Here is a 22,046-nt window from a genome sequence, read left to right as displayed (position 1 = left end):
AGAACCACACCTTTGCATATACTGCCATTATAATGTAATATTGATTAATTAAGGGAAGAATGTGTATTTAGGCTTACTGCTCAAAATTATGCAGCAGACAGTTTGATATTTTGGGCAATTCTCCTTCAACATTAGCACATTTTCAGAATATGTTAGAACAAAGACTTAAAAAGGAAATAAACTTCTTAAATAAAATATGGATAATATGCACATGCTTTCCACAATCAGAAAACAGTGTGCACCTCCTCCCTCCTTTCTGAATGTATCCCATCCAGTTCACAAAGTGTTTAATTGCATATTTAAATTTAATCATGTAATAATCTAATAGATGTAAGTAAGTACAAGTTTAAATTTAAAATGCAACTCCTTGCTTTACTGAAGTGGGACCATTAAGTCTGTGAAAAGAAAGAGTTTATGAAAATGCATACATGTCTGAGTAACACTGAAAGCAGAGTTCAGCAATGCCCAACGGGCCACTTCTACAATAGCAATCCACTTCTGAAATGTTGGTCTCTGCAGGGAAGATCACTATCATTATAATTAGAGCTAGACTACAATGGACTGCTCAGAGTAGCTATTCCAAAAAGTTCTTTGAAGGTGAAGATGAGTGGTAGACATTCTCAGGAATAGAAAATTGCTTTCTCAAGTGAAAAAAAATCAACAAAATAAATCTTAAATAGCTAGATGGCTAAAAAAATTTCAGTTTTGCTATCCCTGTTTAAAATGAAATCACTGCATTTCCAGTTTGAATATTGCTGATGGACGTTAAGGAAATACATAATTTATATTTTCCTAGAATACGTAATATGTAACTGTACTTGAAAATAGATGTATTTTGTAAGCAAATGAAGAGACAAAAACATAGAAGCTTCATTTCCTGTGCTCCTTTTCTTTTTTGGGCTTCAAAATTGATAGTTCTTTTTTCTGCAAATTATGAAGGCCTAATTGCTAAGAACTGTTTAGTGCTCTTATGTGCATTAATACAAATAGATGTATTGATATGAAAAATATTTGAAGATGTTCAGATCACTTTTTTTATTGTCTGGTTTTTAAATACTTGTCCAGTCCGTCTTTAACCTTCTAAAGACTAGATCAGGCAGTTAACTAAAATTGAAAACCTGATACCAAAGCACAGTCTGATCTTCACACCAAAGCCAGCACACCTAGCTATATAGAGAGGATTTTATATATATTTACTGCTTCTCACAGATATCCTGGAACTTCATGCAGAATTTTTTTCAGTCTGCTTAAACTATAAACTACAGGTGCAAGAATCCTAGAAACTGAGTGAAAAGTTTTTTCTGTGGAAGATTGAGGTGCTCCTGCCAAGAGCATTTGAGTTACAACAAATTATTATGACACTTATTGCATTTGCTTTAAAAGTAATATTGGAAATTTGGAAAAGAGGCCACAGAACTTAGCACTGACTGAGAAAGGAGCATGGCTCTGTCCTCTCTGCATGCTCCCTCCAAGGATTTATACAAACTGATGAGGTTCCCCTGAGCCTTCTTGAGCTTGAGCCATCCCAGCTCTCTCCAATTTTGATCATAAGAGAGAGAATCTTCAGTTCCACAGTCATTTTTCTGGCTCTCTGTTGTACTTTCTCCAGTTGCTTCAGTCTCTGCAATTTGGCAAGTTGAAAGCATGTAAAAAAGATCTGCTATGAATTTGCTCTTCAGATTTTGATGTGACAGTGGAACATAATAGTACAAATTGAAGGTAAATGGAAATATTTAAGCAGATGAAAATGCAGTGATATTGTTTCTCTTCATGCTGAAATCAGGAAATGAGCAACTAAACTTTCTTCTGTATAATGGCTATGATCTGATCTCTCCACTTTTTTGTATTACCCTATTTACTAGCAAGTACATATAAGCTGCAGAAACTGTTTTTATTTAATTTATTTGGTGGGTTATTTCTTTAATTTTCTAGATTCTTTATTACATAGAATAGTGAGGTTTTTTTCTTTGGCATTAAGTGTTCTAAAGTCTTAGAATTAAGTCAATTTTTCAAAATGCCTAAGTTTTGTCAGTCCCTATATAACAAAGCAATACAGTATCACAAACACTTTGGTGCCCATGTTTGATGTGTGTAGAGAAAATACCATAACTATTGCAGAAAATTATTCCTTAGTAATGAAATTCCACTGATTGCACTAGCTAAGCTAGGAAGTTATTTCTTGCCATCATGAAATTGCAGTAATGATATTGAACAATTGTATTTATGTACAATTTGATTAGAGGTTTTAATATACTTTGGCAGACATTTATCTCACAATTTAAACTTACGACTGCACGGGCCATTTCTTAGGATATTATAGTCTTTAGGTTTTAACCAAATATCTTCTGGGGTAAATAGGCATGGTAATTTATTTTTGAAAGTTAGTAAAATATGGTTTGTGGTGTCTTAAAATTTTGCTGTCATAGAAGTACTCTATGTTTTATTCCTTTTTTCTTATTGAATTTAGGAAGACTTCACAGCAGATTGAAATAGATGGGCTGTCAAAATTCATAGATTGTTTAAAAAATAATTTAATTTTAAAATACATAATTTAAGACAGTTTCAACAGTTGTAGTTAAAGTTTTGATCCTTTAAAAATATTTTTCACTTTCCACCTAAATGTGAAAACATTTGCAGCTGGAAATATTGCTTAAGTCTTCACTAATTTGGGTATAAAGTTAATCTGTTGAACGTTGACTAGAGGTATTATCTAGTATTAAAAAAAAAAAAAGCACTAGTATTAAAAAGAAACAGAGTTTGCAGAGTTGAAATCTTGGGTTTGATCTTGGGAAGTGACCATGGTGTCATGACATATGCAACAAAGCAGGATGATAACTTTGACAGCATTTGAACTTCTGTGGGTGTCTCAGTGCCCAGAAAATTTCCTTATTAAGGGAAGTTCATGTATTTGTGCCTCCCTCTAGTGGATCACTCTCTCAGCTCTGCCCTAGGAAATGTTCTCCATATTAAATTAATGTGGCATTAAACATTCAAATGCCTTTGTTTTCATGGTGAGGATCTGATTCCATTCTCATGGACAGTCTGAATGTCTTGGTGTGCAGGTCCACTCATAATGGCACATTTTGCAATATATCTTTTCTAAGACTCTTTTTCATACTGAAGGTGCTGATGATCATATCTACCTATGTGTTGTACATTTTCTTTTTTTTAAAAAACATTCACTTTTTTTCTGTGCCACAAACCTCTTCTGTTTCCCAGACTTTCATTTCCATGACTATATTCTGGAAATGTCTGCAGTTTGCCTTAATTATTATTTAATTATATTTCAGGTACTACCAAGGTAAATCTTGTGAAGATCCCTTCAACTGCTTCCAGCCCTCGAGACACTGCTCTGGCAGCTGTTATCTGCAGTGCACTTGCAACAGTGCTCTTGGCTCTTCTCATCCTTTGTGTTATCTATTGCAAGAGGCAGTTCATGGAGAAAAAACCAAGCTGTGAGTTTCCAATTTATACTGTTTTTTGGTAATATTTATAAGTGGTATTAGTTTGGCAGATCCCTCTGTAGGTAAAGAAATGAAGTGTCTACATCATTTAAGCAAGTTTAGCATTGAGATGGTCAATGCAGCAGAGCCCAGGACTCCATCCAAGTTTGCCAACTCAAAAGTTTCAGCTGCTACTGAGAAAATGCTGTGTAAATGCCCAGAAATACTCCAATTACATCACTTCCATGCCATACTCTGCTAGAGGCTGCACAGATACATTTGGACTATTCATGATCCAAGATGGGACGTTACAGAGTTGCAATGTCGATGTGGAAATACCAGTTTGGAAGATCTGTGCATCAAATGCTATTGTGAAACACAGATTAGGTCATCAAGATAATGAATGTGGCCAGTGTAGATGAGAGATTTGTCCCTAACAGTTATGGTTTTATGGGCATATTCAAGATGAATTCAATGCCTGAGACAGATCTGTAAATTTCTTTTAAATCCTTAACAGTTCATCAATGTAATTTGTTTATAATAAACATTTTTCTGCCTCTTAATTTCAATTAAGAAAGAAAAAAGTGAAAAGCACTCTAGTTCCCATTTATAGTTTTATAAAACTTTTATTAAAATATGTTTATAGCATCTAATGAACCCTGGATGCCAAACAAGAATATTGTCTAGGATGAATTGATGTTACTGCTGCTCTCAGCACAAGCAGAAATTTACAGAGGTTTACAGAGGCATTGTAAGAATTGTTCCTAACCTAGAATTTGCTTTACACATGAGTTTTGAGAAATTCTGACACAGTGAATTCAGACTTCATTTAGTGAACTGCAGTAACTTGTTTGCCTTGGCCTACAATTACAGAGATTAAAGGTAGTCTGCTGTTAATATAAAGCTCTTTAAGATAATATAAACAAAATCCCAGTGGCTGAAAGCTGACTCTGGAAAATTTCAGATGGGAATCACTGAGAATCATTAAACACTGCAGAAATGTAACAGTGAATAAGATATATTCTCAAATCATCCAAATGAGAGCAGATGTCTTCCTAGAAGAGGCTGTAGTTGAACCAGCTGTTCTAGGCTTTGCTGCAAAATCTGTGGTTTATGTTATTGGAAGCCACATGGTCACTGTGGGTCTTTCAGTTGGAAAATGTATGGACATACTTTATAGCATGACAATTACACATTTTGTAAAGATAGAGGGCTCTGAGCAGGAGAAAGGGTAACACTTAATGACATGGATTTTTATTCACTTTGTTCAAAGGGTCTCTGAGATCACAAGACATTCACTACAATGGCTCTGAATTATCATGTTTTGATAGACCACGGCTAAGTGAATATGACCACAGAACATGCTGCCAGTGCCAAAGAAGTGCATCACAGACATGTGGTATGTTATGTCTGCTGAAAGGTGACTTTATTTTATCTAACATTTGAGTTGTGACAATTCAACTGCAGAGCTAACACTGTCAAACTAACCGTTGTCCTAGGCTGATTTCTTAATAAGCAGAAGGGATTTTAAAGTAGCTATTTGGGTTTTTTTGTTGTTGTTTCTTCCTGTATTCATTTCAGTGACTTCACTTGAAAAAAAATTAAAATATCTCATTTATGTCTGATAAAAATAGCACTGCATATGGCTTTGAGACTTAAATTAGTGTGAAGGATTTACCAGAGAGTATCTAAGAATGTGGTATGAATGCTAAAGGACATTAACAACCTGGACAATTCAAATCCTTGCCATTTTTGTGAAGTCATATCAGAACAAATGCAGTTATGACATTAAGAAATAATAAGAAGAAGAAACAATAAGACAATAAGAAATAATAAGAAAAATTAAGAAATACATAATTTAACACAAAAGCACAGGATTAAATATCATCCTAACAGCTTTACTCAGAATGCTTCCACTTATGTGTATTCAACTGACAAGAAAATTAATTTAAAAATTAGGTACTCATGACTGGCTTCTATGTTACTACTAGAGGAAGGACTTGGCTTTTATAAATATTTCAATTTTAAAGGAATAAAAATGTTCTTTAAAATGTTTTTACAGCAATAAATCTCTTGCTGTAAAAACATTTCCTCAATTCATGTGTTATAATGTAACTGGCAAACTAATACTCAAGTTTGAAAAAGATCAGAGACTAAGTTTATACAGAGCTTTGATGGTTTTAACACTATTAAAATTAATTTTCATTCCTCAGGACCAGTTCACTTGATTCCCTCACTGTGCTGTGATGAAACCTGTAGCATGGAGCACAGCAGTCACAGTTGTGCTTTCCACTCACAGACCACGCTCAATGAAAGGTAACTCAGTTTTACAAATATGTATTAAACATGAAGTATTTTTTATGCAGTCAAATTAATATTTATACAGAGACAACAGCTGCTTGAAGTGGAATGAGGGATTTTGATGAGCTGTACCCATATCATCCAATGTTGTGCAAGAGTAGGTTTATGGTGAAAAAATTAAATATTACAAAATTAAGTATTACTTAGTAAATGCTGACTTGATCCATGGGTTTCTCTGAAGAAGTGGTTTCTCTCACAAGCAGATAATGTTCTTTCTACTCTGTGGCACCTTACAGGCTTTGGCCACTACCCTCTTCTGCTAATGGTTAGCAAGTTGCTGCATAAACCCATGAATCTGGCAGGATTGAGGTACAGTTCACAAGTGGCATGAAGATTTTCTTTTAAGGAACTGTTCAGGACTGCAAGATTTGAAATATCTATTATTTCTGAATTTTTAGCAGGTTTTAGCTTTTATTTTCTCCCAATCAGCTGAGTGTAAGTATAGTAGTAGTTATTTTTACAGCAGGGCCACGAGCTAAATATATAAAATTTATGGTGTCCTTCAGAGTTTCCTGGTTACAGATTTTAATACAGGATGTATTTATTTCTTTTAGCTAGAATGATTTTCCATATAAGGTTTAAATTGGTCTTCAGCTGTTTTGTTCTTATGGCCACATGTTACTATAAACGTAGAGGCGGCTTCTTCATAAGTATTGTTTGTGCAAGGTGACTTAGCGACCTAAGTACAAATATCTAAGTTTTCTATAACAACTTGTTTAAATACCAACAAGCTTGAGTCATCCTTGTATACCACCAAGGCTGACAAATTGAGAGTTGTGTACTTTTTGAGGGATCTTTTGGTTAAGGCTTTAAAAATAACTGTAATATCCATGCTATGTGGACATCAAAGATCCTGTGGTTCCTTCCAGTAGAAATGGAGCTTGTGCCAATTTCCTTTGCCAGAATAATGTATTTCCTTCAATTGTGGTGCAATGTCCTGACTTTTGGCCTCATCTCTGAAAATGCTTTGTGTGTATATCAAAGCTATTAAAGTGTCATGTTTTGGAAATGAGTAAGGCTACTTAAAAACTGTTCTAGGCGTGTTAATATGGGACGAGTTTTGTCACACTGCATATCAGACTCTACATAGCCCTTGCATTTTTAAAAATCTGCAGACAGTTTTTGGAAATAAAACATTGGTGTAATTTCCTGGCTTTGTTAATACTTTTTTTGGTGTATATATAGTGAGAAACACTACTGGACTTTCAACAGTGTTTGGCACATGTCACTATTATCATGCACTTTAAATACACTTGAGGTAGATAATACTGAGTTTCCACTTATACTTACTTCCATTTTCCATAAAATAAAAATAATGCTTGCTCTTCTTTAACATTGTGTCCTTTACATGTAAAAGAGAATAGAATGAAAACTTTTCACATTTTGAAGGCTAGATAGAACAAACTGAAAAATCTAAAGTGAATACGTTTTCAGGTTTAAAGCAAACACAGTTTCAAGAAGCCTTTTTGCCTGTTCCATTCTCCCAGTCTGAAGCCACTTTACTTCTTTTACTTCCATTAGATATTTGTCTGTCTACAATTTGGGGAATTAAAAAACCAAACCAACCAAACTCCCCCAGTGTTGGAGATTCTAGGCTCTGCCCAACCATCTTTGTTGCTGCATTTTAAGCCTGTTACATCTTGTCTTAATACTCCCCTATCCATGCACTGAGAAAAAAAAAGTCCTTCTTCTTTGTGACAGTGTTTATACCTGAACACTACTATAGTATTTTTTGTCATATTTCTGACCCTAAACAACTCCAACTGTAGTTCATGTTTTGTGGAATCCTGGATTCACTGTCCAGAGTATTGGTCACCAGAGCTTTTGTCATTTCCAGCCAAGGAACAGACTGTATTCCTTCTCAGTAGAATTACTTTGTACAGGATGTCTTTAGAGTATTAATATAACCCTGTTAACCCTTCATGAAATACCTATTACAAATGATCAGTAATTAAAATACCGATAATATTTTCTGGAATGCTTTGTAAGTCATGTGCCTTTTATCCTTCTGCAGAGCTGCTGATTCTGTTGGAGAAATGATTCCTGCTTTCCTTGGTTCTCTTTCACACTCTGCCTGTGGAGACATTCCAGATGCTTGGCCTCTTATGCAAAACTCAGCTTGTTGTGACAGCATTTCTATCTGTGAATCATATTCAGAACTGGCTGGAGGATCTGCAAAATCCTGCAGCCCTGAGACTGAAAATGCAGCCGCCGTTGAATTGGATAATAACCAGGAACCAAGTGAAGTACTTCTTTCAGCTAAGTCTCTTGATGAAAATGTTGCAAAGTCCTTTGAAATCTCCGAACATAGAACATGCACAGAAGTTTCATCACTTCAGAACTCGGTGACTGCTGAAAGCCAGCCAAAGACAAAGTGTAATGGAACAACAAATGACTCTACGGACTGATAAAGAGGTAAAAAACATAACTACAAAGGAATGAGAATAAGTGCTCCAGGCATGTAGAGCTAGATAAATATAGAATTGTAAGAAGTTCTAGGGCTATATTTCTCCATAGTGTACACCTAGCTATTGCCGAAATAAATTAAACTTCTACAAGAGATCCAGCAGTTTCACATTTTTAAATCATTAACTGAATTTGAAAGGTGTAATTACGCAAACTGTGGTGTTGAAATATTATTCAGAATACAGGGGTAAGTCTGTACATCAGTCAGCTTTTATCAAGGATTTTTTTCATTAAATTTTAAGAGAAAAATTCAGTTTAATAGCCTTGTGACCAGTGACCAAACCATCGTGTGAGGCTAGCCTTTGTTTATGAGTGAGAACAGAGGAATTGGCTTTGCTTATTGCAAACAAAGCATAAAAGACATACAAGTGTTCATTTAAAAATATTTACAAAGCCTTTCTGTGGAGTTACTGCAGTAGTACTAGAAACACAAGAGAATCTCAAATGCCTTATAATGCTATTTATATTCCCATGTCATCAGATAAAATGTAAGTTAGTCCATAAAATGCAACTTTATGTATAAAAGCTCAGAGAAAATGCAGGTCTGAGGTCAAAATGTGAAGAGGTGATAAACAGTTGTCTCAACTATGTAACAATGGAACTGTTGCAAAAAGTCACATTGCTGCTGCTTCATCATTATATCTTTTTTAATGTTACCTGTGCTCTGTACTTTTAAAATGGAATTTTCTACTTTTGGAAGTAATCTGGGGCCTCAAGTAACTAATCTGTGAAAGGATCCCAAATTATGGCCTGTGTTCTGATGGCAAGTGGTGTTGTTACTCCAGGCCTGTGCAGGTTGTGGCTGGAAAGGAGAAACAGTCTCCTGTGCATGAACTCAGAGGCAGGAACACAAGAAGTTGCCACTAATATTAATAATGCACCAAATTTAATTAAGAAAATTATGCTATCTGTAATTACGAAAATTTTGGGCCATCTGCAGAAGTAAAACTGCATTCCTTTGATCCTCTTCCATTTGGTTTGCATTAACACTTTTGTGTTATTCCTAAATATGAAGTAGAAAGTAATTAGTAATTATCAAGAACCACACATATTCTGAAAACATATAAGTGCAGTAGTTTCTTTGTAAATCCTTGATTGTTTAGGTGACATTGTCAAGAGGAGAAAAGGGAAGGGAACTGACTGTTAAATCTAGAATGGCTTTGCCATTGACTTCAGTGGAACTTGTAACCTGAAAATCTGCTGTGTCACTGACAACATCAGCCTTATCCAGGTGGCACATCTTTCTCTCAATGTATTATTTACAGTGTAAAGTTTTGTCTGTTACAATGCTGGGCACTACCTGCCCCTGTGTCAGATAGCAGCACTGACAGTTTTGTTTTGGTGTGTGCCCGGTATTGTTTGGTGACGGTTGTACTCTGTAGCTGTGTGTAGGAGGGGACAGTGACATGGATACAACTTCAGATCTCAGCGCTGTTAGTTCCTAGCAGTTCCTGATGTTTTAAGGGACTACATTTCCATATAAACAAGATTTTAAAAATCAGAAATTTGTGGGTGTTTTCCCACCAAACCATGCATCAACTTCAGAGGTATGCAATTAATATTATTTAAGAATTTTCTTAGATCAAAAGGACCACAGGATTAAAAAATATGACTACAAAAATTAGTTTTTATTTCACTATACTTGTTACAGTGTATGAACTGTAAATTTTCTTATTGATTTCTGTGTGTATGGAGACAGCTTTTCTAGCATCTCAAAATCCTGTATGCTTTGATAGTTTTTTGCTGTTCTCTATTATACTGAGATTTGTGTATCCTTTTGAATAATCAAGGTCTTCAGGAGGGTTAATTTTTTCTTCATTTTTTTTCCTATAATAGACCCTACTGATTCATTTTGTACAATTTTTCCCCATTCAGACGCTACAGTGCATCATTATGTGTGCATTTTTGGCAGAGAAATGTCAGTAGTGTTTATGGGACTAGGACCAGGACTAGGCTTACTTGAGATGTATTTTCAGGATGAACACTGGCCAGCTGTACAACTCCAAGACATTTCATGTCAGTCTATAGCATTTTTTCCCATCTGCTCTTCATCTTTCATGTCTTTTTGAAATATTTTGAGGCAAGGGTGGTCTTTGTACTGCCTGAGGATGTATTACAGTCTTTCCTAGGTCAATGTTTTATTTTTATTATGTTTCAAAAGAATAACACAAAATCAGAATATAGCATATCTTATACATGTACACACAATTCTAAGCTTTTTAATGTGGGTTTTAATAGAAGTTTAATCTTCATATTTAGGTGAATTTTACAGCAAGCAGTAAGTACACCTCTACTCTTTTATTGTTTAGTCAAATACAGAAGTGCATACAAGTTTCTTATGAATTTATGTAACCACTCTTCTTTCCTTTGTTTTAGGGACTGGAGCTGTTTCTCAGCACTAAAGCTGAATGCTTTCCTTACACTCCCCTGCTGATTCTCATCAAACATAGTCTGGTCTTCAGTGTTGCATGATATCCAATCCAGCTGGAAAAAAATGGCATCATTTTCACACCTTCTGAGCAGTTGTGTCTGAGCTGTAACAGCTGTGAAGTTAAACTTCAAGGAGCATCCTATGAGGACCCTGAAAGTGGATTTATGACCTTTCCAATCTCTATTTCTATTTCCTCAGAGTCTCAAAAGGTCTCATGGAATGAGCTTAATAGTATATGTAAATACAGCAAGAAATAGAAATACTTTAGTGTTTAGGGGGGATCTCAAATATGGCTACAGGTGTAGAAGATGTGGGACAATATGGTGCCAGTTACTCTGCATGCAGACTTGTGCATGCATTAGGATTTTTTTTCTGCTGGTTCTAATTTTAAATAGTATTCCTGCTATTGAAGGACGTAAAATTTGTAAAAAAAAATCCATTTCTGTTTATAAAAGGATCACCTATTAATAAACTGAAGCTTTTATTATGTATTACATTATAGTCAATAAGCTAGTTTGGGGAGTTAGAGAATTAGCATGTTACAGTATGTGTGGTTGAAGTCCCCTCCATCCAATTATTACATTTTTGGGAGGTGGCATTGTTCTGTTAAGTGTAGCAGGAGATTAGCTTTAAATTAGATTTAGTTTAATGAAGGTCAGACATATAGATAAGGACATTGTGTTTAATTAGTAGTCTCAGTATTGGAATACAGCACTTCTTGTTATAGCATATAATTTTGAATGTTGAAATAATTGTAATCAACTATCAAATCAAAACGTCAGACTATAGCAGGTGTGCCATGAAAGTATTTATACAGTGAGACTGTTACCAAGATTTTTTTATTAGTGCATTATTTTTAAGAGTCAGTCTCTGTGGTGAACTAATTCATTCATTTAGAAGTCACTTTCATTTAAGACCCTCTGTCCTTCTCACTGTAGTACTGCATCAATTCAAATTTTGCACACAAAGCATAAGAAGTGGTTTGCTTTATCATATCCCTTAATATCATTTTTTTCAGCTATTTTCATCCCTAAAATACTTTTTGCTTCTGTGGATAATGTCAGTAACCTCCACTGATTCATGACACTCAACAGGCTCAGACTTGTCTGTGATGAACTCTAGCAATTATTCCTTAAAGTACCCAATGTGCCTTGACTAAAGCAAAGCAATCAGCAAAACAGATGCCAACAAATTGGCAATAAATATGACTCATCTTTCCACACATAGTTTGTGTGGCAATAGAAATGTTGAGACAGTATTCAGAATCCATTATGGAAAAAGATTTTTGCTTTGAAGCACAGAGAAGAAGGTTGGACTTGCACAAAAATATCTAAAAACAGTACAGGCAGCCATGGCAGAGAGATGCTCCAGCTCTTCCCCATTGAGATTATTCCTTTGTGCAAAAGCCATGAATAACAGTTCCCAAATTCAAACCAATGTGAACAAGTTACCCAAGGGATTTTCTGGCTGTTGTTGGGTTTGGTGTTTTAAGTAGTAGATACCACATTTGGTCACTGATGGAATAATAAGCAGTTATACAGTACAATTACTCAGATAAATACTTTCACATATGCATTTAAATATTAGTACTTTTGAATAATTTCTTTGTATGCTTTCATACATTTAAGAAGTTACAAAACATTATTTTTCACTACAAGTGCATGAAGAGATGTGTGCTTCTTTGTATATACTTTGTAAATAGAAAAAACATCCAATGTGCATTTCAGTATATGGCAAAATATTTCCAGAACATACAGAGATTTAACTTTTCACTAATAACAGTTCTTGAAAAAGCAATGTTCAAAAATTTTGCCAGCATCTGCCACAATGTGTTTTCCTATTGGAATTTAAACTCTGTTTAATTGTTTTATCCAGCAACCCTAGAAAAAGATACTCTTTTTTTTTTAATGAGTGAAAGCTTGAGAGCAAATTGGGAGGAAAAAATTAAGAGAGTGTTTTTTAGATATATGTGTATATTTTGTATATACTTTTTTCCTTAATTTAACCAAATTGGTCTTTTGTATATTGCCTGTGGCAAGCAATGTTGTACATGCCAATAGAAAACATCCACTGTCACTGCATTTAGACTGCCCACATGTCATGTCTAGGGACTTACAGTGCTGTTTTAAATACTCCTTTAACAAATGTAAATTAAAACCTTGTATAAATTGTTTTGTAATACTTTTTTCTACTTGTGAATAAAATGTTACGTGAACAAACCAGTCTTGGTTTGTTGACCTCAAATTAATAATAGCTTTCTGTACAAATTTAGTGATGAATTATTCTAATTCTTTTAGAATTCTTTTAAGATTTTAAAAGAATTCTTTTACCATGATGGGGTAATTATATTAAAGTTATGGTAGATTTTGATATGTCTTCGTCTTGAGATGTTTGCAGTTTAGCAGTAACATCATTCTTCAAGCAGGAGGGCCCTGAAGAAGCAGTAAATTAACAGCAATGCTTAAAATCATAGTGCTTCAAAACAGTTTAAAAATTCTGCTTCTCAAAAAAGGGGGAGGAAAAAGAGGTGGGGGGGAAAATCAAATTGCTGTCTTTACAATGTCTTAGAAAAGAGAACCTGGTGCTCCACACCACTAAGTTTTTTCAGACAAGACAGATAAGCAAATAATGAGTGGATCTGTATTTTTGAAGCAGGATTGGAGTCATGACCACAATTTAAATTAATAAGAAAGGAATGGCACAGTCTGACTGACAAGAGTAGAAGACTGAGAAGAGTAATTTGATAATTGCATAAAATTGGTCCTTATGATAAAGCCATAAGCAGTGACTGGAAACTGAATCCAGATAGGGATTGCAGATAACCTAAAGCCAGGGTGCTTGTCTGGAGTGTGTGATTTTTGGGGGGAAAGTTGGGGGGAGACTCAAAAGCTGCTCTGTCCCTGTCTCTGGTTTAGTTGAGCAAATTGCACATTGGTTCTTTTCAGTGTAGTGCTGTTATTTCTACATTCTTTGAAGTACATAATTCAGAGCTTAACGGGGGATCTCCTGCCCAGAATAGCAAGGACTCCTTACCCCTGCCTGTGTCCATGTGCTGCAGTCCTGAGCAGCATTCTACTTGTCTTCTGCTCTGACTGCCACATGCCCAGCCCACCTGAGTGTCCTTGGAGTTCACCTGGAGGTCTGCAAGTCTGCACTGTCTGCACAGCAGCATGTGGCATGTTTGGGAAGTCGCCTTGTGCCAAGACAGGGATCTTCATGACTCTCAGCAACTGCCAGGATTGCAATGGAGTGCCCCTGACAAAAATTTTTAAAAATATAATCAATAAGCAGGAATTGAAAAACAGATATTTACTCTATCGGGAAACAAAGCACAACTCAGAACACACAACATACGTGACCACAAAATTTGCACAGACATTTGCTCACACCAATTACTATATGAATGTCATTAACCAGGATGCAAGTTTCTACCCAAGCTTTCCAGAAGGTCTAGAAAAAAACCCACCCACCACAAAATCTTATCCTTGCTTGCATTTCTATTCAGTACAACAGTATTTCCTGCTTTTTCTACAAGGTAGACCAAGCCCTTAATCCAGTCCTCCCCATTCTACCAGGAGTTTGAGATCACATGGCTTTTCCCTTTGTTGTGGGCTCTTTGAGGGCCTTTGGTTTGCATTCCTATGAAGTCCCTCCAAGCAACAACCTCCATGCATTAAATTAATCCTCTCACTGTCTTTGGTGATGGAGGTTTAGATCACTACCTGCAGCACATTCCAGCACAGACACTGCTGCTTTGTTTTGCCCTTTTTAAAAAGGGGGATTGAAGGAGGGTGCAGTGTTTTATCAGGCATGGAGTAACCTGAGGCTGGGCACTGCAGAGCAGAGCCACACAATGCACACTTTGTGCTGGCAGGGTGCAATTTAATCCATATTTAGTTTTGGCCTGAGCGATGGTAAAACCGACTTGCTCTTCACATAGCAGCACATGAGCCATTTTGATTATGTCCGATAAGGTGGCGCTTTCAATAGGATAAAAATCATCGTGGGTGGATTTGCTGGGGAGCCTGCTGCTTTCCACAACAGCACTGAATGATGGGATTAGAGGAAATGTTTTCTAATAGCCAACTGACAGAGAGGGGGCACACTGGGGGCACACTGAGGCTTCTACACAGCAGCACAACTTCAACAGCAGGGTCAGCCGGGGAGGACTGAGGGGGTTTTCCCATCATTTGATTTTCTAAATCCTTATCACAGTTGGATTGTTTTTTCCTTTTGGTTGATCTGACAAAAGGAGATTTGGCTTGCTTAAAAGGTTATAAATGACATTTTTCTAAGGCATTGGTGGAAAAGCAGACAAAAAGAGAAAGCAGCTTTTAGAAAGTGCTTCCCCTGAGCCTCAGTCTTTGTGGAGTTTTCCATTTCTTTTGCCCAGGTTTCAGTCTCAGTTTATGGATGGCTAATTCACATGCTATTTAGCATGCAAAAATTCCCTTAAGTATAGCAGCTAATGTATCAAAATCTGGTTGTAACCAACAGTTTAAGGGAGAGCACCGATTTACAGCTTAGAAAAAATATTAAACCATTGGAATTCCAGAGATCATTTTGATTTACCCCAGATATGTATCACACAATTAACTGGAACGTAACAATAAACAAATATAAATACAGAATGTGTACCAAATAATGAACTTGTCACCTTGCACATGACCTGAGGCAGGGCATTGTCCAGGTCAGTTAGTAATTTTATTCCTAAATCCTTAAACTTGAGAAAATTACAGAGCACTGTGGACCAATTCAGGGTAGGCCTGTACATCCACCACCCAAGCACTTATTCTGCATGTGGCAGAGATTACGAAATGAACTGAGAACATTAAAAAAAAAATACTAAAGGTTGTGTTTCAGTTTTTTAAAATGCCTTTCAGCCCAGGCATCCAAGCATCGTAGACATTTCACAGGCCAATATGGGAGCCTCAGAGGGGGAAAGTTGTGCACAATGGGTGTTCTACAGACCAATATTGAACAAAATGCCAGCAACAGAGGTTATTTGTCATTAAAATAATAATGAGAAAAGGATATCTAGCTTTTAGTGCCCAAAAAAGCCCCCAAAAGAGCGAAGAGGGGCCATTACATTGCAAAACATATTTTAAAAGCCAAAGTAAAGCACTAGTCTACAACCACCTTACTTTCCTAATTTCATGTTCACCTAAACACACATAAACTCTGCAGCAGCCCAAAGCAAAATGAGGCAGATCTGGAATCAGCATAGTAACAGCATTTACCATTCCAGTTTTGTCCATACCTTGCAAATGTTCTTTTTTCATTTTGATCTTGATTCCAGCACCATCTGGTAGCTGAGTTTAACCTGAAGAAATTCAGCAGCAAGTATCAGCTTGGCCATTTGTTGTCTCTCTGCTGCAAGAGAAAAAAGAAAGTTTTTGACCAATATGGTGCTGATTTATGTTGTTACATACAGCAGTAGCTGAGTTCCTTTATCAGAGCTTCAGCTTTATTAAACTTTTTCCCTAAGGATGTTCAACAATTAAAGCTAAGGGGACACAGTACCACTGCAAGAGTGAGACTATCTTTCTGACTGTAATACTAAAACAGACCCATAATATTCCAGCAAATAACACTTGCATTTTGTCAAAATTCATCACACTTTTTTGATATTTTGGGACTATAAAAAGACAAAAATCCTTGATCGGAAAAATTTATACACTTTGACAAAATGCTGTGAAAATTTACATGAGGAAGCTTTCTCTGGGAAGGTTTGTGCAGCTACTCTCCATTTTAAACCCTCAGTCTAATGAAATCCTCAATTTAAATATACCTTTAAATTTACTTTAAACCTAGGAGGATCTGTTGCTTACTCAAGGAGGACCAATCAATAGTTTATGGGCAAGAACTACCTCAAAGTTATCTTCATACACTGTTTTTTAACTGGCAGAACAGATGGACTCAGGCAGAAGAGACTCTAAATCCTTAGGTGATAAAATGCCTATTGTATTTATGGGTTCATAGAAGCAAGCTCTGTGGGTTCAGCCTTCTCATTAATACAATGGGAGAAGCTGTGGGATCTGCAGGGAAGAGCTGAAGAATGCCATAAATTACATCTCCTGTAACAACAACAAATAGCGTTGGAGTTGACACAAGGTGTTGGCAAGTGCTGTAGAAGCGATTCCTGAAAAATATCTGAGTGCCAGATGATGTTTCCTAATACACAGAGTGTCACTGAGGAGGGCTTGTGCCATTTATGGCCCAGATGCTTTCTTTTCCTAGAGAAGAAACCTTTTAGTTGCCTTTCTGCAGCGAGGGGACTCTGGGCAGTGGGGGCAGCAGGAGCAGCTGCAGGAGGCAGGGGAGAACAGGGGGGCAGTGCTGGCATTTCCAGCACAGGACAGCCTCTTGCAGCTGGTTTCCCTCTGCAAGTCTAGGGGTGCAGACATAAGCTGTAAAAGCCCCAAAATCCCCAAAGATGCAATATTGCACCTTCTGCAGATGTATCAGTGTTGTAACTGCAGCAGCTGAGTGAGGCAAGTAAAAAGCAATGATTATCATCTGTTAGCTGAGGGGGTGAACCAAAAATAACTAAAAGTTTTGGACTCAAGGCTTCCTTGGATCTGCTTTCTGATGTTTGTTTTTCATCCAGTCCAAGGTCTACAGCTGCTGCAGCTCCTCTGAGGATATCCTGTGGTTCTTACCTGATCTTAGGGAAGAGAAGTTGGCTTTCAGTTCGGCCTTGTCACACTCCATGCTGTGAGAGCTGGAGGGTTTAAATACCTGACAATCTCTGCTCTTTTCCTAATTGCCTCAGGTTTTGGATAAAACAAACAAAAAAAAAAAGACTGTATTCAGATTTTGCTTAACTTGCATTACATTTTCTCATGAAAAAAAAAAAAAAAAGGCAATTCTAATGCCACCCAGAATCCTAATGACCTGGAATCAGCTACTGCTTCATGCTCTTACTGCTGCTGTGTCCTCTGGCCCGGTAACCAGGCCAGGAAAAAAACAAAAAAAACCACATCTTTGACCAGATCAACCCCAACCCACACCAACAACCCATTCTTTAAAACTCTGCTATTAAGCCACTGCCTATGGGTAGTTCAAACAAAAGAAAACAAAAAGGGGCGTGGGGGAAAGAAACAGGAGAAAAAAATTGCATAAAAGTTGTACTGGAGAATCATTCAGCAAAATTCCCACTTGTGTATTAAAAGCTCAGCTAAATAACTCTGGGCTGCATGGGAAAACAAGTAGGAAAGAAAACTCTTCTATTCTCTAGAATTACCCTGCCCCTCAAGCATACCAGGCATTTTATCTTCTTAGTCTTCAGAAAATATCCATTTTGTGAAGAAGACATGCTGCATGTACCCCTTTTTCTTGACACAGGAGGATTTGTCCTCCCCACCCCCTGCCCTATGTCAGAAATAGTAACACAGTGAAGACTCTTTCCACTCAGAAAAGGAATGTCTCTCTTATCCCCTCTCCTCCTGTTTTATGGCTCTTTCCTACCGTCTGCCTCATTTATCACTGCTGCAATTGTCAGGTACTTGTTTGCCTGTTTTCCTCCAGGTCTGCACTTCCCATTCTCCTCAACTGCATGGTCTGATCTCCCCTTGCCACTGGAAAACAGAACTGGGGGTTTAAATTCATTAGTTTGGAAGATGTAACACATGCACAAGGTAAAGCTTGCTTTTAGAAAGGCAGAGAGCTAAAATTCAAAGGCAATCTACCCAGGGATTTATTTGGTTGGATTCCTATCTGTGAACAGTTGCTTCTGAAATGGAAGAAAATGGCAAAGTGCTTAAAATGGTGATTTTTTTTTTTTTTAAGTGCATGCCCTGAGCAGGATTTTTCTGCAAGAACCCTCTGTGAAAACTAGGGACAAGAGCTGGTCACAACAGGAGACAGAGCTATCCATGACAGTATGTAAAAATTGCTGATAACAGGACTTACCCTCAGGTGCTGCAAAATAATTATCTGTATAAAAGATTAGACAGGTCAGTAGGGAAGTTGTGATGGTTTAAACTTACTGGAAACACAAAGCTGTCCTCTTTTTTTGGTGTGGAACATTCACTTTCTCTTCCCTGAGATAATCTTACCACAAAATACTACAGCAAAACAACTAATCCTTCATATCAGATCTACTTTGCACACCTGGTATTCGACTCAATTTCCTAAATGGGTGAGTCAAAGTAGATTGGGCTGACCTGTTAGCTGAGACACAGCAGGGCATTCCCTCCTGTGCAAAACAGCACCAAAGAGCAAAGAAGTTACAGCAGAAAGGATGACACAGTTAAATTGGTCTCCTGCTTAGAACTGCTAATTATAAATCAGCCCAAAGTTATAATGGTTAAGTTATTTGGTTATACTCAGTTAAACAGAAATTATTTTAACAATAATGTTTTAAAACACTTCAAAAACTTGAGAACAGCCAAATGGAAGAACTGGAAGAAAGAATCCAATTTAATTTTGGCCAAAACAGGCAAGAGTCCTCATGGGCACTGGGAGGCGATGCCTGGGCAGGGAAACACCCACTGCCTGCAGGCTTGCTGGCAGCACCCCACTCCCACCTCACACCCTCATCTCTTCAACCTCCCCAGCTATTGATGCTGAACAAGTCCAGTGTAAACGATAGAATTATATATTTTTATATTCTGCTGTTGCAATGCTTTACACTTCTACAGGAAATAAAACTACAGCGCCCTAAAATGGGGGCTTTCAAGAGTCCCTTCAGCTGCTAATCAGGGCTAGGCTCTGGCTGTTCCAGTCCCTCTGCAGCTCCTCACCTGCCCCCAGTGAAGGCAGAAGCGATGCCATGGCCATGGTTCACAGCAGCTCCTCTGTCTGTCCCTGCAGCAGGAGCAATCCTGTGTTACCCTGGCATCTGCCCCTCCCTTTGCTTTTACAAAGTGTTTTGTTGGCGTTTGCTCAAAGTCTTCCAGTGGGTGAGTGGTTTTTACACAGGAAATATGTACACCATTGCAATGTCGTGCCGTGCTGTGACATGTGGCCACGAAGGAGCATTTGCACTTGGCCTGCTTGTTCTCCAACTCTTTATTAGGTGATGGAGTGGGAAACTACAAACTGGGTCAATGAGTGAGCCTTTTCCTTAACACATGGACCTCCAGCAGCTGAAGAATGTACTTCTGTCTGCAATTAATCCATCAGTTTGTGATGTGTGGAAGACCAGATTCAGGACGGTCTGAAAATGTTGCCAGTACCATGTGTAAGCTCTTCCAGTGGTCTTCTGGGTTGGGATTTTTTGCTCCTCTTTGCTTTAATTAAGAAAAAGTGAAGTCTCAGTCTGATCTGGACAAGGAGGGGGATTCCAAACACCACAGAGAGCTGGCATAGCTGGCAGCCAACTTGGTGCAGCACTGAGGAGAAGCCATGGGAAAATGAAACATATTCATCAGCAGTGCCAAAAGGGAAGAAAATCAAGATGGAAAGTAGGCTGTACAAAACAGATTCTAGAAAAGAGTAACATTTGTTATCATGCCATCTGGGATTGTATGAAGACAGTGACAGTAGATTCCCTCTCTATGAATGCTTCTGAAAGCAGTTTTTAAGTCTGAGTAAGGTATTCAGGTGATTTACATGTTTCCAGTCAAAATAAAAAACTCAACATTTTCTTGGCAGGCCTCAGCAAGGTTTAATTCCCTCTTTAGAGCTTTGTGAATTCCTTTTTGAATGAGCGCAGCTGTGCTGTACACATTTCAGTTCAAACCAACCCCTAAGAACACGCTTCCCCACCCCTGAGTTCAGCAAGGCAGTCGAGGATGTGACTTGAGTGTGCCTGCAGCAGCTTCACCAGGACCTTTATGGCTCCCCCGGGACCAGCTTGCTGTAATGGCCCCTTAATTACCTCCTCTTTTGCTAGCTGATCCCACCTCACTGGTCTGAGTGTGAAACTCAGACCTGGAACTGTAATTTAAATACTGTAAACTTCCAGCTCAGCTGGCCAACAACTATTGTCACTTCAGCATCCCTTTTCTGGGAGGGAGAGAAGAGGCATGCTAGACTCAGGCCAACAGGAAGAGCCACTGAAGGCATCAACACTCTTGGGACATTGACACTGTGGCAGTGCTGCTGAGCAGCAAGAGCAGGACCAGTCTCCACTGGTACAGCTCTCTTGTAGAAAATCCAATTACCAATTACCAACAACTTCATCCCCTCAGTGTCACTAGTGCCCAGATTCTGTGCACATCTTCCAATCCCTGCAGCAGAGATGGCAATTCAGCAGCCTCACTGATAATGATCCTGAAAGTGGAGTGAGATGTGGAGGCTGCTGGCAAACACCCCAGCACTCCTGAAGAGTAAGAAAATACCAGTTTGGCTGCCATGGCCCTGACAAGGGATGTTATGAGCCCCTGATGACCTCTGGGCATATCAACACCTACTCTTTTCTAACCAGGTCATGCTGAATCCAATGCTTCCTTCCACTTTGAGCTGGTTTATTCATATTTAAATTGCTTAGAGCAGTAATAATGAAGAGAGAAGTTACAGACACTCCTGCCAGACACTTGCCTGCCTTTCTGTTAGTGTTCTGTTTGTATTTTTTTTTTTTTACAAATAGCAGTGTCCAGGAGGCTGTAGTATTTATGGTATAGTAATAGGAAAAAAACAAATAAAAGGTAGGAAAATGAGTTGTCTGCAGAGACAGAGTTTGTCTCTCCCAGGACCAGCTTTGCAGAGCTGGAGGGCAACACCCTGAGTCCAGATGGAATTTCTCTGTAGGGAGAAGTCAGTATAAACAGGGCAAATTTATCTGGAGGATTTACTCAAGTTTGATTTCAGTTCAGTGGAGGATGGTAAGAAGCAGTAGCAATACAAATGGAAAGACCCAAAATTGGCTCTGATAATCTGGCATAACAAGGAATTTTCTCCATTTTGCAGAAAACAAAGCTTTTCACCTACCCCATCATTTTCCCCAACATTCGGGGGAAATAAAATAGAATTATAGGATATCAGCCAAACCACCAGCTCAAACTTCCTATTTCTCCTATTTCCATGTTCATACTGTGACTGAGGTTCCAGGTCTTGATAAATAAACTATCCAGGAGCTCACTTTTAACAAAGCCTCTCAACAATCACAGAAGCCCCATGCTGACTTTGGCCTTTAAACATGGTTTCAGAGGTCCAGAGCTAATGCAGCATTCACACATATGTCCTTTAGTTGACTGAGAGCACTGATGGATTTTCTACCTAGAGCTGCAGCACCAGAGGGACCTTTGGGTGAGCACAGTGTGAGCTGAGGGTCACCTTCCCCAGTGCTGGTGTTGATAAGAGGTGCACAGCCTCTCTGCTCCAGGCTAAAAGCCCAGGTGAATAATGGAAAAGGAAGACAAATCTCAAGGTTTCCTGTTTGCTCCAGCAAGCCCTGC

The 22,046-nt window shown here is 37.9% G+C and overlaps 1 protein-coding gene across 1 annotated transcript in view; it reads left to right on the top strand.

The window, feature by feature from the left end:
- The window catches only part of TNFRSF19 (TNF receptor superfamily member 19), a 57,494-nt gene extending 44,522 nt beyond the window's left edge, over positions 1 to 12,972 (top strand). The window contains exons 6-10 of the mRNA XM_005417682.3: positions 3,291 to 3,455; positions 4,717 to 4,842; positions 5,657 to 5,759; positions 7,819 to 8,219; positions 10,647 to 12,972. Of these exons, the coding sequence (XP_005417739.2) occupies positions 3,291 to 3,455; positions 4,717 to 4,842; positions 5,657 to 5,759; positions 7,819 to 8,212 (788 nt within the window). The 3' untranslated portion in view covers positions 8,213 to 8,219; positions 10,647 to 12,972. The remainder of the gene's footprint in view (positions 1 to 3,290; positions 3,456 to 4,716; positions 4,843 to 5,656; positions 5,760 to 7,818; positions 8,220 to 10,646) is intronic.
- The last annotated feature ends 9,074 nt before the right edge of the window (positions 12,973 to 22,046 follow it).

The sequence above is a fragment of the Geospiza fortis genome, unplaced genomic scaffold, assembly GCF_000277835.1.
Source record: "Geospiza fortis unplaced genomic scaffold, GeoFor_1.0 scaffold16, whole genome shotgun sequence".
NCBI lineage: Eukaryota > Metazoa > Chordata > Aves > Passeriformes > Thraupidae > Geospiza > Geospiza fortis.
The sequence above is the reverse complement of the archived record's forward strand: the minus strand, read 5'-3'. Positions and strand labels throughout refer to the sequence as shown.